At 37.0% G+C, this 19,188-nt stretch overlaps 1 protein-coding gene across 3 annotated transcripts in view; it reads right to left on the bottom strand.

The window, feature by feature from the left end:
• Positions 1–19,188, bottom strand: part of KLHL2 (kelch like family member 2) — a 129,966-nt gene that overhangs the window by 10,769 nt on the left and 100,009 nt on the right. For 2 of the 3 annotated variants that reach the window (XM_082606024.1, XM_082606026.1), the window contains exons 6-9: positions 16,631–16,740; positions 11,924–12,040; positions 10,589–10,738; positions 5,516–5,633 (exon numbers count right to left, since the gene is read on the bottom strand). In XM_082606024.1, the coding sequence (XP_082462150.1) occupies positions 5,516–5,633; positions 10,589–10,738; positions 11,924–12,040; positions 16,631–16,740 (495 nt within the window). The remainder of the gene's footprint in view (positions 1–5,515; positions 5,634–10,588; positions 10,739–11,923; positions 12,041–16,630; positions 16,741–19,188) is intronic. The other variant, XM_082606025.1, reaches the window with a different exon arrangement.

Genomic DNA, 19,188 nt, shown 5'->3' on the forward strand with positions numbered 1-19,188 from the left:
GGCAATGAATTGTAGACTAAATAATGCAGAAGAACGAATAAGTGATCTGGAAGATAGAATGATGGAAATCACCCAATCAGAGCAGCAGACAGAAAGACAAATGAAAAAAAAAAAAAAACCAAATAAAAAACCCCCAAAGTAACATACAAGATCTATGGGATAATATAAAGCATACCTACACAAAATAGGGGGGGTTGCAGAAAGAGAAAAAGGGCTCAAAAATGTTTTTGAAGAAATTATGGCTGAAAACTTCCCAAACTTAAGAAGGAAACAGATATTCAGGTAGAGGAAGCATGGAGGGTCCCAAACAAGATGAACCCAATCACACCCACACCAACACATTTCATAATTAAAACGGCAAAAGAGATACTAGGTCAAAAAACAAGCCTCAACAAATTTAAGAGGATAGAAATTATTTCAAGCATCTTTTCCTTCCACGACAGTATAAAACTAGAAATCAACCACAAAAAGAAAAACGGGAAAAAACCGAACACATGGAGACTAAACAACATGCTACTAAAAAACCAATGGCCACTGATGCAATCAAATAAGAAATCAGAAAATGCTTTGAGACAAATGACAATGAAAAACACAACCTTACAAAATCTATGGGATGCAGCAAAAACAGTTCTAAGAGAGTTCATAGCCACACAGGCCTTCCTCAAGAAAAAAACTCAAACAACCTAACCTACCAACTAAAAGAATCAGAACAATAAGAACAAACAAAACCAAGGTCAGCAGAAGGAAAAATAATAAGGATAAAAGAGGAAATAAAGAAAATGAAGATCAAAACAACAACAGGAAAGATCAATAAAACCAAGAGCTGGTTTTTAGGAAAAGATAAACAAAATTGACAAACCTCTAGCTAGGTTCACCAAGAAGAAAAGAGAGCGGATCCAAATAAACAAAATAAGAAATGAAAGAGGAGAAATAACAACCACAGAAATACAAAAAAATCAGAAGAGAATACTGTGAACATATAATGACAAATTGGACCTCCTGGAAGAAATGGAAAAGTTTCAAGAAACATATAACTGGCCAAAACTGAGTCAAGAAGGAACAGATAATTTGAACAGACTGATTATTAGAAGTGGAATAGAATCTGTAATGAAAACAACTCCCTGCAAACAAAAGGCCAGGGCCATACAGCTTACCTATCCTTCTCAAACTATTCCAAAAAATTACAGAGTAAGGAACACTTCTAAAGTCATCGTATGAGGGCACCATCATCCTGATACCAAAAACAAACAAAGACACTACAAAAAAGGAAAATTATAGGCCAATATCGCTGAAGAATATAGATACAAAATTCCTCAACAAAATATTAGCAAACCAAATCCAACAATACAGAGAAAGGATCATATCTCATGACCAAGCTGGATTCATTCCAGGGTAAAAAGGATGGTTCAACATATGCAAATCAATCACTATAATACACCACCTTAACAAAAGGAAAGAAAAAACCCACATGATCATATCAATAGACACAGAATAAGCATTTGATAAAATTCAACATCCAGTCATGACAAAAACTCTCACCAAAGTGGGTATAAAGGGAACATATCTCAACATAATAAAAGCCATTTATGACAAAGCCACAGCCAACATAATACTCAATGGTGAAAAGCTGAAAAACTTCCCGCTAAATTCAGGAACAGGACAAGGATGTCCACTATTACCACTTCTATTCAATATTGTATTGGAAGTCCTAGCCACAGAAATCAGACAAGAAAGAGAAATAAAATGTATCCAAATGGAAGTGAAGAGGTAAAACTGTCACTATTTGCAGATGACGTGACACGCTATATGGAGAACCCTAAAGACTCCACACGAAAAGTATTAGAACTAATAAATTCAGCATGGTGGCAGGATACAAGATTAATATACAGAAATCTGTTGCAATCCTTTACACAACAACAAAATATCAGAAAGAGAAAGTAAAAAAAAAAAACCAATCCCATTTAAAATCCCAACAATCTAAGAATAAACTTAACCAAGGAGATGAAAGACCTATACACTGAAAACTATAAAACAATGATAAAGGAAGCTGAAGATAATTCAAAGAACTGGAAAGAAATCTCATGCTCTTGGAAAAATTAATATTGTTAAAATGACCATACGATTTACAGATTAAATGCAATCCTTATCAGAATATCCATGATATTTTTCAAAGAACTAGAACAAATAATACTAAAACTTATATGGAACCACAAAAGACCCAGAAATGCCAAAGAAATCCTGAGGAAAAAAGAACAAAGCTGGAGGCATAACTCTTCCAGACTTAGACACTACTATAAAGCTACAGTAATCAAAACAGCATGGTACTGGCACAAAAACAGACATATAGATCAATGGAAGTGAACAGAGAGCCCGGAAATATACCCACACACCTATGGTCAATTAATCCATGACAAAGGAGACAAAACTATATAATGGAGAAAAGACAGTCTCTTCAACAAGTAGTGTTGGGAAAGCTGGACAGCTGCATGTAAATCAATGAAATTAGAACACTCCCTCACACCATATACAAAAGTAAACATAAAATGGTTTAAAGACTTAAATGTAAGACATGATACCATAAAACTCCTAGGAGAGAACATAGGTGAAACATTCTTGGAAATAAATCATAGCATTATGTTCTTAGAGAAATTTCCCAAGGCAAAATAAATAAAGGCAAAAATAAACAATAGGACCTAATCAAACTTAAAAGTTTTTACACAGCAAAGGAAACCATCAACAAAATAAAAGACAACCTACGGAATGGAGAAAATATTTGCAAACGATGTGACTGACAAGGGGTTAATAACCCAAATATACAAATAGCTCATACTATTCAAAAAAAGTCCCCAAACAACCCAATCAGGAAGTAGGCAGAAACCTAAATAGACATTTCTCCAAAGAAGATATATAGATGGCCAACAAGCACAAGAAAAAGATGTTCAACATCTCTAATTATCAGAGAAATGCAAATCAAAACCACAATGAGGTCTCACCTCACAGTGGTCAGAATGGCTATCATCAAAAAGTCTACAAATAATAAATGCTGGAGAGGATGTGAAGAAAAGGGAACCCTTCTGTTGGTGGGAATGTAAATTGGTGCAGCCAGTATGGAAAATGGTATGGAGTTTCCTTAAAAAACTGAAAATATAACTATGATATGATCCAGCAATCCCACTCCTGGGCCTATATCTGGAAAGGATGAAAACTGTAAGTTGTAAAGATACATGCACCTCAGTGTTCAGAGTAGCACTATTTATTGGGTTGGCCAAAAAGTTCATTCTGGTTTTTCTGTAACCTTATGGAAAAACCTGTACGAACTTTTTGGCCAACCCAATACAACAGTCTAGACATGGAAACAACCCAAGTGCCCGTCAACAGATGACTGGTTTAAGAAGATGTGTTACATATATACAATGGAATATTACTCAGCCATAACAAAGAATGAAATACTGCCATTTGCAGCAACATGGGTGGACCTAGAGAATATTATACTAAGTAAAGTCAGACAGACAAATACTACATGACATCACTTAAATGTGGAATCCCCCCAAAAAATGAAACAAACAAATCTACATACAAAAGAGACTCACAGACATAGGAAATAAACTTACGGTTACCAAAGGGATACATTAGGAGTATGGGATTAATAGATACAAACTACTACTTATAAAATAGATAAGCAACAAGGATTTACTGTATAGCACAGAGAACTATATTCAATATTTTGTAATAATGTACAATGGAAAATAGTCTAAAATAAATATAAGTGAATCACTTTGCTGCACATCTGAAACTAACACAATATTGTAAATGAACTATACTTCAATTATAAATAAATGCATGCATTAATTCAATGTGGGATCCTGAACTAGAATAAGAACATTAATGGAAAGAATGGTAAAATACAGTAAGTCTGTAGTTTAGATACATGCACCTCAGTGTTCAGAGTAGCACTATTTATTGGGTTGGCCAAAAAGTTCGTTCGGGTTTTCTGTAACCTTATGGAAAAACCTGAACGAACTTTTTGGCCAACCCAATACAATAGCCAAGACATGGAAACAACCCAACTGCCCGTCAACAGATGATTGGTTTGAGAAGATGTGTTATATATACAATGGAATATTACTCAGCCATAACAAAGAATGAAATACTGCCATTTCCAGCAACATGGGTGGACCTAGAGAATATCATATTAAGTAATAGTAATATGCCAATGCTAATTTCTTAGTTTTGATAACTGAATCACAGTTTTATAAGGTATTAATATTAGGGAATTACACACACACAAATAATTTCTGAGTAACGCTTTTCTATACAAGAAACAAATCTTTAAGTCCAAGGACAAAATTCTGATGTACAGGAATTCATAAAAAGTAACATTGTTAAATGGCCAAAATAACACAAAAATAATGCAAGTAAAGTCAGAAGATAAAAGATTAATACAAATAAACGTTCACACCACAAATGACAGACAAAAAGGCTACTTCCCTTAACGTATCAAATCAATAAAATAGTATAATAAAAAAATGGCAAGAATCATGAACTGACCATTCAGAAAGATGTTTAACTTTCCTCATAATAAAAGTGCAAAGTAGATAATGAGATAGCATTTTTCACCTACCAGATTGCAAAACTCAATTTAATTATAAGGTGTTATAGGGTATGTAGGGAAATTTGTACCTTCATATTTTACTGTTAGTGGAAGTAATAACTGGTATATCTTCCTTGCATACTCTTTGAATAATTAATTCTAGTTCTAGAGTTTTATCCCACTAAAATATATTAGCATACATACATAATAATATATGTATAAGGAATTCATTGCAGTACTATTTATAACATAAGATTAAAAACAATTTTAATGTTCAATTAAAAACTAGTAAAAATTATACTACATCCAGATCCCTGTCCAACATACTAGACAGCTCGAAAGGAATGGGTTAACTTTATGCTGTTATGTAACAATCTCTAGGATATATTGTTAAAGGACTACCATGATAGAAATGTTCTGTTACACTTAGAACTCATTTGCTATGGGAGCTATGATTTATGGATCCAGGTTTGAGTCACAGGAAGAATCCTTAGAATTTGCAACTGCCTCTTCTGATTACAGTTTTGGATAAATAAAGTCTATTTCAACAAATGTTTGTAAAACGAATGCTTGGAAGAAGGAAACTGTGGCTTATTAGCTAAGTCAGGAATCTCTTAGAACTAAGGGTCCCAACCTAAAGAATTCTCAACACTTCAGCAAAGGTAACATGGAAAATATCCAGCAAATTGCTAGCTACTCCACTTTATACTAGAGAATCAGAAAAATATGTAAATTGAAGACAGAGCAGCTATCCCCATCGATGTCTTATGAGTTGCATGGGGCTCCTCAATCACTCTGTAATCACATGGCTATTTTAATCCAAGCTTTTCCAATAAAGATTCTTCTAGTTAATAAAATAAGACCTGAGAGGGAAGCTCCCAATGACCCAGCAATAGGAAAATGACCGCAATGCATGATGCTTACCTGCCCTACATCTCCTGGAAGGCAATTCTGCTACTTGGTGCCATCGTTCTTCTTTGAAGTCATAGCATTCCACACTGCGGATAGCCTTTGGTGCTTGGCCCCCAACCACCACCATTAACTGCAAGGGCAGAAGTAGAGGCACTTGAACCAACAACTACTGCATATTCAGGGATTTAAAATGTCTTACAAAGACAATGACATGGAGAATATTAGGATGAAGATGGTAGGGGAAGCTGGGGGAAAACAACCACCTCATCAACATTTAATAAACATCAACAAAGGGGACACATGTATGTTAGAACTACAATTCTATTTTCTAGCACATTTAGTCAAAAATAAGGATATCAGAAACTAAGTTTCTGATCCTTCAAGCAAAAGCAGTATTTAAGCCAAAAACAGCAGGCAGTCAGCACTGGCAAGGCTGCAGTGTCATAGGGCTTGCTATAAACTAGATCCCAGCTTTGTAATGACCAGGGACTAGATCTCCACAATCTAGGAAAGCAGACAGAAGTGAAATTTATGTTAGTGGGTAGGTGGGATGAAAAGGACAATAAGGTATTAAAGAAAGATGGAAGAAGGAAAAAAAAAAAACCTATTGAAAAAGGAGGACTAATTGAATTGGAGTTCACAAGAGAGCACAGATTCCCAGATGTCAAGTAAAGAGACCTCCCTGGATGCCCCACAAATAAAACAACCAAGAGGACAGATAATGGAGATACTAGAAATCATAACGAATGAATGAAGAACAGTCCAGCACTGAGAATAAGTGAGGTCCATAAACTTCTTCAATTCAATTCAATCCAACAACTATTAAGTGTCTATCTTCCATATTTGATCAGAATTGTGCTAAGATGTTCTACATAAGAAATGTAAGACAGGATCTCTACCCCCAAGAGCTCTTAGATATCACTAAGGAGACAAGACTCTAAAGTACTTCAAGAACTATATACAATTATATGTGACCAGAAAGCTATGATTATAGACATTAATTGCTATTCCTGATCAGAAAATGAAACATAGCCATAATTTAGTGAAAGCTTCCTGGAGGGAGTAGAACCTTGAGAGATAGATGGGATTTAGCCATCAATGTGTTTGTCTTTTAATGAGTATAAGTGGGCACACTGGGCACTCTTTGGAAACACTGAAAACACAGCTGTCAATTCAGAAGAATGTAAAAGTTAATGATGTCACGTGTGGAACACTGTAAAGAATGGCAAGGACCTGTCAAGGGAAAAGTGAGATGACAGGAAAAACGGATGTTCAAAAGAAACAAAAAATCAAAACAAACAGAAGATGGAATGACTCATGCATACAAAAAGGGAAGGTTTGCAACCTTGACTGAGCAATGACCTACCTGTACTTGGAACTACAGAAAGATGGGTACACAGAAATCAGAATAAATCTTGTTTCCGAAAAGAAGCCTATTTTAGTAATTTATTTACTGGAAAGTATAAAGAATTTTAAAGGTCTTAAAAAGAAGACTGAATGTAGCACAGTTATATATTTTTTTTTCAGACCTGCCATTCCTCTAGTGTTGAATACAAATAAATAAAAGGAAGAATTAACAAAGAAAATCTGCAATACCCTTCCCTCCTAATCCCAAAGGGAAAAAAGGGAGGGGCAAGGTTATGAAATCACAGAGGTGCAACAGACAGTAAGATCAATCCTGTATCTAGAGGTCTATAGAAGACCTACCTGTGCTTAACTTTTAAACTCTGCCCGGCAGTTAGACAACAGTTGAAAGAGGTTTGGTTAACATCTCTGATGAACATCAGTTTAAAAAAATCTCTGAAGGGAATACTTTTCAAATAATCCTTGAGAAACAATACAGTTTATTAGATTCCATGATTCTCAACTATGAATCCTGTGATTTCCACACAATAGTTCACTTCTTATAGATCAAAATGAGGATGGAAGGGAATATGTGCTACTGAATATAGAGAAAGGTAGTAATATCTGTTCTTTACTCACCCAAGTAAAATGGGGTGAGGATTTGGAACTCCAGAAATCAGAGATAATGGGGAAAGGAGGAATGTATAATGGGAAGACAAGAGCAGGAGAGCAGGGATATTTGTATGAGATCAAGAGACGGTGATAAAAACCACTGTGCTACTAGCATCAAAAGAGATGTCATGACTCTGACACCCCAGTTATTTGTGACGCCTGATCTGAGAAACATCATACTAGTTTATGTTAATGCAAAGGAATAGAAAACTGGGAAGACAGTTGTGTGGAAAAGTTAAATGTGACGTATTTAAGGAAGGCGAGGGGTCGGGAGTTACACAAATTCAAGTGACCATCCTGAAATGTAGATCAATTAAACTTTGTTCTTTCATTTTCTTCACATATTAAATATTAGTTTTGCCTCCTGAAATACCAAGTTTCATAATTTTCCAACTGGAAATCTTAATAGATATCCTGGGTAAAAAAAAGAAAAATAAATATATAGAAATAATAAGATAGCATTGGTAAAAATACAGATTCCAAAGATAAAAAGAAGCTAACAACAAAACACAGCAGCAAAACATATACAGTTTTTCATTATACTGTCCAAATCCAAGAGTGCCTTACACAATCCCAAGACGGTTGACTGACGGTACAAAACTAATATCTGAGATATAAAAAGATCTTTCATGCAAATTAGTATGCGTCCACAGAATCAGAGCCTAATTAGTCACTGTCATGGTAGAAACATTATTATTCCAGCATTGCTACCACATTTTGTCTCATAGGTCTTACCATGATTATGATATGTCAGCAAGAGAAATTAATCTTTGCCTCATTCTTACCTACCTATTTAGAATTAATCTTGAGTACAACCACTCTAAAATGACAAACAGTGCTATTGAAAAAAGTGTCCAACACAAGCACTTTTGCAAAAACATGTGCAGATAAATAAACTTTGAGGAGAGACTATGCAAATACAAAACCAGGAGCTGAGTAGCTCCCTGCTACCTGTCAGGTCTGCAACCCTCCTCCCCAGCCACCCTGAGAGAACAGAAGAGAACCTTCATGTATCAGCATACCCACCACAAAATCAGAGCTAAAGAACTGAGAAACCGAAAGTTTAATACAGTTAGGAGGGTCACTCCAAAGCCATACCCAGAGAAGCCCAGAGAGTGTCAACTGAACAGATGATCACAACTCTACATAAGAGAAAATACTTGATAGGATTTTACCAAAGACTCTTTAGAATGTCTTCAAAAGTGACATGCTTATTACAGAAATTAGAAGAGAATTAGTTTTCACTCTAAAGGTTAAGGCATAGCTAAAGATAGCAAAGCTAAAGATGCCAGCAGAGGGAATATGCAAGTTAAGAAGAGATCTTTTACAAATATGAAATGTTTAAAAAGTATTAAAGATAAAACAAGCTATTTAGAAGGAAGTTTAAAAGACCAGCATAAAAGAAATAATAATTCGTATGGGCTAAGGCTATGAACAACTTTTATAAATCTATTTTTTTTGTAAGAACAAAAACTGACACCAAATTATATGGACAAATATGAAGTAATGAAGACTTATAGAGACGGCTACTTATAAAAGGAGGTAAAAGGGTATTTGGGAAATGTGAACACTTATAAAATCAGCAGACCCAGATGGCATGCATACTAAGGTGTTAAGGGAACTAGCTAATGTACTTACTGAGCCACTTACAATTATTTTTGAAAAATCTTGGAGAACTGAGGAGAGATCAGAAAATTTAAAAACGGCAAATACCAATTTTCAAAATAGGGTAGGAAGTGAGCGCCTTGTAAATATTTTTTAAGTGATAATATTCTCAGTAAAAATTTAGAATATTTTGAGAAAAGCATTTGAACTTCCAGGAGCCTATGAAACGATGAGCAACACGCAGAGGGATGTTAAAAAAAAAAATCAGGCCAAATTTGAATCTATATGATCCTGAATCTCAATAGATGTTATATGCCAAATTATTTACTTTTTGGCTTAGATAATAAACATAATCATATAGACTGAAACTTCCTACAAATGGACTATGTTGGTAAGTGGGTATTTCTAATGAGGTATCACCAGGGAGAGTACTGAAGTCCATTTTAAATTAAAATATTTATTAATGATCTAGAAAAAAGGAGGGAGTAGCACACTGGAAAAATAAGTTGGTTCTAAATTGAGAACTCTTGTTAACACTGGGCAAAACAGAAAAACACTACTAATATGGATTTGAAGCAATTAAAATGTAGACTCCAAAAAAAAAAATAAAATTGAAAAAACACTAAATAAAAGCATTAAAGTGAAAGAATTTAAAAGATTTAATTTAATAAAAAGGTAAAGTAATAACTAAAGGTGATATAAGAAAACAGTGGATAACAGATTAATTCTCATTTCTTAATTCATCATTGCCCCAAACACACATGAGAGCTAAAAATCAATACATAAATAAAAGCATTACATTATGGGTCATTCTGATTAGACCATACACAAAATGGTGCTCAAAGTGCTGGTCTCCTAGTACTGTAAAGATGCAAACAGAGCAGAAGGAATTGTAAACAGAGAGACAGAAATGAGGGGTTATTTGTAAGGAAAATTAAATCAGTAAGACATGAATGGCTTCAACTAAAAAGATAAAGGTAGAATATGAACTTTCACAGAGGAATTACATGAACACTGGAGATCTGGGAAAACATATGGAAAATCTACACTGAAATGGCTATGTATGATGTGTGAGTGAACCATCAAATAGTACACAACAGACAATAGGAAGGAACAAAAGGAACAAGCTAGCATCCTAAGTTCTTAGCAATTCTGTGAAACTAGTTGGTTTTCAGTTATTATCCAAACATGTAGCTTACAAAGAAACCTTTGTAAAGAGCTAAAAAAACTCAGAAGGGACAAATACCAGTTGCGTCTGTTCCAGAAGAGTGACATCATGCGGTTTATAAAGATTAAGTGAGTCAAACAATCCCCACCCTCCACAGACAAAATCAATAGAGAAGCTGAATTATATACACTTCAATGAATTCCTGGGCACATGGAAAATCAGATGAGTAAAATATTAACAGCCTCACTATGGGCCTTTCAGATGAGGTAGTAACAAGTATGAACAGCAGATCCTACTTTGGGAAGGTTCATGGGTGTCCTCAGTCGGGTCCGGACACTCTTCATTAATATACGCTGCTCTGTTGGTAGCAGATGATACTTCATAGCTTCAATGAGGTAATCTTTGCAAGCACTGCTGTTCTTCACCAGTGCTTCTTCCTCAACCCTCTGGAAGAAGAAATCAGACCCACCCCATGAGGGGATAGCTACTTCATGATAAGACTGACAAAGAAACAAGTAAAGTAGAGGAAAAAAGCAATAACTATCCTCCCTGGTTCAGTCTAAAAGTTACAGAGGAAAGTTTATACATATCACTAAAACAAAAGTAAATGATGCCCCCAAATGCTCAAGTATCTGGTCTGCAGAGCAAAATGTTTATAAGTAATAAAGAAGAATGCAATGAAAATTATATACTTCAATGTCAGCTACAGAATAATCTTTGGATAATATTATGTTCACCTATTTGTTATCTTTAAACATTAAGCCAAATGGTAAGAAAAATAAGAAAATTTAGATAATGAGTCCTTCAGGTGGGGGAGGAAATATTTATAAATTAAAGACATCTTTTTAAAACACAAACTAAATACCCAGAAAAGGAATTCAAAATACTTTATAACAATGTGCCTACACCACAAATAAAACTTGTCCTTGCTATCCCTGACATCAAGTGAAGGACAGATTTTTTCTGTTCATTTTCTTAAAGGCAGAGTACCAATGATTACACATATTAAAACAAATAATGAGGCTTCAAGAAATTCTAAAATGATCAGCTCTAATCTCCTAATAAAGAAATGTTTGATTAGATGGTTTCAATTATAAATTAAAATGTTGAAATGTTCCTAGTAGAATATTAATAATAAAACAATAAATTTCAAATTGTTCAGAGACTACTAAAGATCCATTTATTGCTATTTATTTCAAATAACCTGGTTTTCCTCAGTTTAGAAGTAAAGACAGAAACCAAATGCAAGCCACTGAAACTGTGAAGGAAAACTAAAAAGTATTTGGGTAGAACATCAAAATTCCATTTCTACAGAGCAGTCAGAGTGGGCTATCAAAAGGAAAGCAAAGGAGATGCAGAGCAGTGACACAGAGCCACAAATGCATTTATTTACATGTACTTAAGTCACCACAAATACTGCCTCCATAAGCTCTAGTACTTGCTTACTCAAATCAGAAATAGGGAAGAAGCAAACCTGTAAGACTGGCAACTGCCCCAAGAGTTAGCAGCTGCCAAGGACAGCAGGTGCGTTTACTGCCCTCTGCCTAGTTACCACTGTGTAACAGGAATCTACACGCTGTCAGCCCAGTGACATGGAGTAGATGTACTCCTGTGTTTTGCAAAGCTTTTACCTGAACTAAATATTCCCGAGGAAGTAAAGGTAACCGTACATGTTCCATCAGCCGAGCCATAAATTCTTGCCTTACATCCTTGTCATGATTCACCCAAGCTATTACTGCTTCAAATACCTTGCCGAAAATATGGGGGAAAGAAAAATAAGTAATGAGTTATGTACCAAGGCATCTGAATAAAATACAATATTACATTTTATATACAACTCTGCTAAGACATCCAAGTATAATCCATGGCTCAAGTTTTTCAAATCCTGACTTATGATGCACTTGAAAAGTAAATCCACTCCATTTCTTTCTTTGCTTTTTATTTTTTTCATTTGGTACTTAGTATGTACTTAATTTAAGAGGTACTCTCAGGAACTTTTAGATAATACAGTATTGTTAATTGTTAGTCACATTAGGTCTCTAGAACTTTTTCATCTTATAACTAGAAGTTTGTACCATTTGACCAACATCTCCCGGATTCCCCTACTCCCAGCCCCTGGTAACCACCACTCAACCCTCTTTCTATGAGTTTGACTTTTGAGTCTGCATATAAGTGAGATGATACAGTATTTGTCTTTCTCTGACTTACTTCACTTAGCATAATGCCCTCAAGATCCATCCATGTTGTCACAAAAGGCAGAATTTCCTTCTTTTTATGGCTTTTTATTTCCTTCTTTTTATATACATTGTGTATATATAGCACCTTTCTATCTATTCATTCAGGTTGTTTCCACATCTTGGTTATTGTGAAAAATGCTGCAGCCAACACAGCAATACAGATATCTCTTCAAGATTCTGTTTTTATTTCCTTTGGATATATACTCAGAAGTGGGACTGCTGGATCATATGGTAGATCTACTTTTAATTTAGTAGGTACTTTAATAAGTACTTTAGTACTTTTATGTATTTAGTGAGTACTTTTTGCTGGGTATTTACTACATATTTCATCAAGTACATTACCTAATCTTCTTGAACTTGAGTGGTAGCAGTGATAATTTGATGATATATGATCTAATTCATTGTTGACAACCTTTCCAAATTGAATTTGGTTCTACTTACTTAGATTTAAATCTAAAGTCCCTCTTGAATAAAGCACCCGAAATAATAAAGCAAAGTGATATCTAGAATGAAAATCATGTACTCTTAGCAACAACTCATTTTTTGGCTTTTTCTTTGGGTTTACAAACAAATGCTGGACCATATACTTCTAAATCAAGGATCTGCAGAATACATTAACTCTCTTTTGTCACAACAGTAGAATGTATTAAAATATAATATTTTATATTAAAAATTATCAAAATAATAAGGGCATTACAACATATACATATGAGAAAGTTAATAAGCTATTATGAAGACAGTATTTGAATACATAATTTCCTTCCAGACTGATGAATATACTACCCAGTAATCTTTAAAGGGTTGTAGAAAATGTTCGATGATATGTAAATGAATAACTGGGAAGCAAAAAATAGGTTATTTTGATGCAGGTATAGAGCAAGAAGCTAAAAATAATCTATATTATAATTAATGAGCCTCTTTAATTCACTCAGCCACCAAGTACCTCTATGTGCCAGATGCTAGAAGATAAAGAGGGTCCTGTCAATTCTATCTGCTAACTATTTCTCAGCTCTGTCTTCTCTTCTCCACCCCTCTTTCTACCACCCTATACCAGATCCTATTGCTCACTGGTAACTTCAACATCCTCCTATATGACCCTCACCCCACTTTTGGTCCATTCTGCACACCACCACTTTGGAGCTAGTCTCCAAAAATGGTCCCTAATAAACCACTTCTCTGGTGTCCACACCTTATGTAGTAACCTCCCACAGGAATCTAAGCTGGCCCTGTGTAACCAACAGAAGGTTGTGGAGGCAGTGCTGTGGGGCTTCTGAAGCTGGGTCATAAGATGCCTCTGGTCTCTTGAAATGCTCATTTGGGGGAAGCCAGGTGTCATGTAAAAAGTCTGATTACTGGAGATGAGATGCTATGAGACCCAAGCCAGTCACAGAGAGGAAGGGGGGTGGGGAGGGTGAGCTACCAACCAATACCTGGCCCAGGAGTCAGACAAGCGAGTGAAGGAACCATCCTGGGTGTTCCAGAAACATAAGATGCCATGTGCAGAGGGACTGAAGCCTTGGGTATGTGGCTCCAGTAGAATAATGTCACCCGTCAAGCCAACCCAGCTGAAGCCCCAGGCACTGCAGAGCAGAGACAAGCTGTCCCTATGTGCCCTGCATGAATTCTGCCCACAGACTGTGAGCATAACGACATGGTTGTTTTATGTCACTGCATTTTGGGGTGGTTGTTATGCAGCAGTAGAAAACCAGAACAGCCTCCGTGACATTTCTACAGTGAAGGCATTATCGTAGCACTCTTCTACTGATTAGAACTCTTCAGAGGCTCTTCATCACCAGGATAAAGTCAATTTTTTTAAAAAAAATTTATTTATTTTTGGCTGTGTTGGGTCTTCGTTGCTGTGCGCAGGCTTTCTCTAGCTGTGGTGAGCGGGGGCTACTCTTCATTGCAGTGCATGGGCTTCTTGTTGTGGCTTCTCTTGTTGTGGAGCATGGCCTCTAGGCATGCGGGCTTCAGTAGTTGCGGCACACGGGCTCAGTAGTTGTGTCATGCGGGGTCTAGAAAGCAGGCTTAGTAGTCGTGGTGCACGGGCTTAGCTGCTCTGCTGCATGTGGGATCTTCCTGGACCAGGGCTTGAATCCGTGTCCCCTGCATCGGCAGGCAGATTCTATTCACTGTGCCACCAGGGAAGTCCAAGTCAATTTTCTTTAACATGGCTGCGAAGGTATTTTATGTCATCTTCCCACCTTATCTCCTACCACTGTGCCAAACATACTGTAAACTCTAACTGTACTGAACTAAAAGAATGCAATCATTCTTTCACACCTCTTTACACTTACATATTCTGTTCCCTCTACCTGGGCTGCCCTTCTCCTTCCAACCCATCCCTGTTTCCCTGGCAAACTCATACGCACTTTAAAAAACTTGGATCATACATCTGAGCCACACTGAACTCCAATCTGTATCCAAGGAATGATTAAAGGCTCCTTCTGGACCCTCTACAGCATTCTGTGATCACTTATTACCCCACTGGTTGTCCCTCTAGTCATGAGTAAAGGATTTTATTTTGTCAATATTCTTGTACGTAGGACTCCATAGCAGTGTCTGGTACACAGTACGCACTCAACACACATCTATTAAACATGAATAGTAGTGTCTTCCTCTCCTCTATATTTCTGGGGTGTTAAGATTATACATTTCACAACCACTTTCACATATTTTTTATTTGGTAAATATTATAAGAAATGTGTCTTTTTGCCCCCAAGCAGTATGAATATCCTTGAGGAAAAGAACAACAAAGTTTATACAACAAATCACACAAAGGAAAAACTCAAGTTTCACTTCTTCCAAACACTGCAGGTTCATAAGCTTTTGCACCCTGATTCCCACAAGCTACAAAACCTACCCAAAGAATAAAACCCACTGAGAAGCTTCTCCCTCCACCGATACAAAAGGTGCAGGTGGCTGAAAAAGGCAACCCCAACTTCGGAGAGACAGGCTACAACCAGACAAAGCAGCTGCACAAGGCTCTGGAAGCGGGGAAGGACACGTGGGGAGGGTGGAGTGTAAGCAGTAGGAGCCAGTCGGAAGGAAGAGGTCAGTCTGGAACTAGCTAAACTTTGCCACCTGGGTGACTTCGTCCAACTCACATGATGGTGAAATTACTCTGGTTTGAGAATATTATGTTTGTTTATTTATTTATTTATATTATTATTATTTTTTTTTTTTTTGCAGTACACGGGCCTCTCACTGTTGTGGCCTCTCCCATTGTGGAGCACAGGATCCGGATGTGCAGGCCCAGTGGCCATGGCTCACGGCCCAGCCTCTCCACGGCATATGGGATCTTCCCGGACTGGGGCACGAACCCGCGTCCCCTGCATCGGCAGGCAGACTCTCAACCACTGCACCACCAGGGAAGCCCTATTTATTTATTTTTTAAGTGGCTTCTTTTTATTAATTAATTAATTTATTTATTTGTTTGTTTTTGGCTGTGTTGGGTCTTCGTTGTTGCACGCGGCCTTTCTCTAGTTGTGTTGAGCGGGGGCTACTCTTTGTTGCGGTGCGCAGGCTTCTCATTGCGGTGGCTTCTCTTGTTGAGGAGCACGGGTTCTAGGCATGCAGGCTTCAGTAGTTGTGGCACACGGGCTCAGTAGTTTTGGTTTATGGGCTCTTGAGCGCAGGCTCAATAGTTGTGGCACACAGGCTAGTTGCTCCACGGCATGTGGGATCTTCCCGGACCAGGGCTTGAACCCATGTCCCCTGCATTGGCAAGCAGATTCTTAACCACTGTGCCACCAGGGAAGTCTGAGAATATTATGTTTAGATCACAATTTTCCCAGGTATCTAGCTGTGAGAAGAAACCAAGTTCCCCAAAGGCCCTTTGTTTCAGATAGTTCAATGTACGCAAGCTCTTGCTGTGGGGTCAAGCACAAAACTCTGGTGTCTAACCATTTAGGGAAGCTCCTAAGGAGTGAGAACACAGTTATTTACACAACCAACAAGTCAACTAGCTGAGTTTCTTAACTTCCAGATCAAAGATCACTGGCTGTCACTACACATACAGGGTCAAAAAGTTACAAAACAAAGTGAAAGAAAGGAAAAATACTATATCACTGTACACTGGGAAAAGAAAAATACACTTACCTTCTCTTCTGAAGAAATGGTAAGTTTGTCACTCGAGATTAAGCTGCACACTTGTTCAATGCCCAGGTTGAGAAATTCTTCACTAAGTACGACATCTGCAAAATGTTGCTCTGTTTGGAGGTTACAAAGGAAACCCATTAACGCCACATTCTATTACCATAGTTTCAAACTGCTTAAAAAAGAAGAGGTTTTTCCTAATGTAACCTATGAAGGAGAAAACCAAGTGTACTTCCTTAAGGCAAGAACTAACAAGACAAACCCACACAAACTCTCCTGGGGAAGTGGTCTGTACTTGAATGACAAAGTGGAAGCACAGGCAGGAAGGTAGCCTTACTGTACACTCGGCTGAATCACTTCTGTTTTATAAGGGGGTGTTTTAGAGTTAAACATCTATCTATTCCTTATCTGGTAATAAGACTATCAGTGTTGAAATTTGTAAAACCTTTTGATTACATAAATTAGATAAAGTACATTGTGTTATTATTCACACACTTAAATGTATTATGTAAAACATTAGAGGGCTTTAGGACATAACGGGGTAAGGAGGGGAAGCTGCTTTAATTGAAAACTAAAGACTAAACAAGGAAATCTTAAATGCTGGTCAGTCTGAATAGATAACTCTGAATTCTATGTAAGCAATTTACTTGGGGGTCAAGTTACACTATTTTATACCCTCAATTACTTTCCAGAAACCAGTGAAATTAGTAATTCTTAAAACTGAAAAAGAAACCCTTTCTTTGATTTCACAAACATACCCACTCCTCCAAAGGAGGGGGGGAGGGGGTACTATTAGTATAATCAATGACTTAAAAACTTAAAAAAAAACCTAATCATTTACAAAGTATCCTTTCCTCCAAATCTAGCTCTCATTTTAAAGTGTGAGCTCACAAGGAAATATGGTGGTCAAATCCCAGCTCTGCCACGTGCTAGTTTGTAAAACCTTGGGAAAGTTTTGTAATTTCTCTAACCCTTGGCTTCCTCATCTATAAAATGAGGATAATAAAAATACCTTACATAACAAGATTTCTGTGAGGATTAGATAAATTAATGGCTTGTAAGCATTTAGAACTGTGTGTGGTAAAGGGTAAAGACTCAATAATTTAGCTCCTATTGTATTGTGATCCCTATATTCTAAAGTAAAAATCTGCTAGGAATTCTAGGTATTTTCTAGGTCTTTACAATTAACCATATTCTAATAGTAAGTTTTTTCAAAGCCTTTTTTTTCTAAGGTGAAATAAAAGATTTCATTTCAAATGTATGTTTCAACATACCATAAAAAGGGTTAGTTGGCTTCCCTTGCAGAGAACACAGAGCAAAGCAATGCCCCCAAGATTGGAGAGATCAACAGGAGAACACAGGGAGCTGCAGCTGATTGAAACAGAGACTCACAAGTGGAAACTGCATGCGAATCAGTGCGAGGGTAGGAAAATCTCAGCGTGGACAACTCTGAGAGTTAAAAACTCCAGGGGGTCCCAGTCATAGGGGGATCCCCACAATATTGTGAGATTTCCTCTAGGAGCTCAACCAGGTTTCCACAGTAAATATGAGAGAAGAATCCCCTCTGCCTTCTGGTAGGGGGAGGAGAAATGAATTTCAACAATTTGAAATACCCAAAGCAGTCTGTTCTTAATAAGGCCTGCCCTCAGGAGAAACTAGTTAACCAGAGCCTAACTGACCCAAGGAAGGGAAACACCCAACTCCAGCCCACTCCAGCCATCCTGGCCCACCTAGGAAGGGAGAAAGAAACCCGAGAAACATTTGTCAAGTTCACAGTCCAGAGCCATAGGCTCACTAACAAACGGAGACCTAATCATAGGAATACAGAAGGCTTCCCTCCCCACATCTCACTGCCACATCTCTAAAGGCCTGTTTACAGCAGTTCCTTTCACTGGGTACATCACGTCTGGCTACCAAGAAAAAAATTACAAAAGGCAAAAAACACAACTTGAAGAGACAGAGCAAGCATCCAAACCAGACACGGCAGGGATGCTGGATTTATCAAACTGGGAATTTAAAACAACTATGATAAATATGCTCAGAGCTCTAATGGATAAAGCAGACAGCAGGCAGGAACAGATGGGCAATGTAAACAGAGAGATGGAAAATTCTAAGAAAAAAGTAAAAAGAAATGCTAGAGATCAAAAACACAGTAAGAAAAATGAAGAATGTCTCTGATGGGCTGATTAGTAGACTGGACACGGCTGAGGAAGCAACCTCTGGGTTTGAGGAAAATGGTGGCTACATGTCATTTATACATTGTCAAAACCCACAGAATATACAACACAAGCAGTGAACCATATATACTATGGTCTTCAGTTAATAATAATGTATCAATATTGGCTCATAATCTGTAACAAATGTACCACACTAATGCAATATGTTAATAATAGCAGAAACTGTAGGAAGAGGGAGGACACAGGAAGAACTCTGCACCGCCCACTCAATTTGTCTATAAAACTACAACTGCTCTAACAAATATTATTAGTTAAAAAAGAATGCACTATAAAGAACAACATAAATGATTAATTTGTAACTGAATTTGTAATTAATCAAAAGTC

Source organism: Mesoplodon mirus (assembly GCF_964341445.2).
Source record: "Mesoplodon mirus genome assembly, chromosome: 2".
NCBI lineage: Eukaryota > Metazoa > Chordata > Mammalia > Artiodactyla > Ziphiidae > Mesoplodon > Mesoplodon mirus.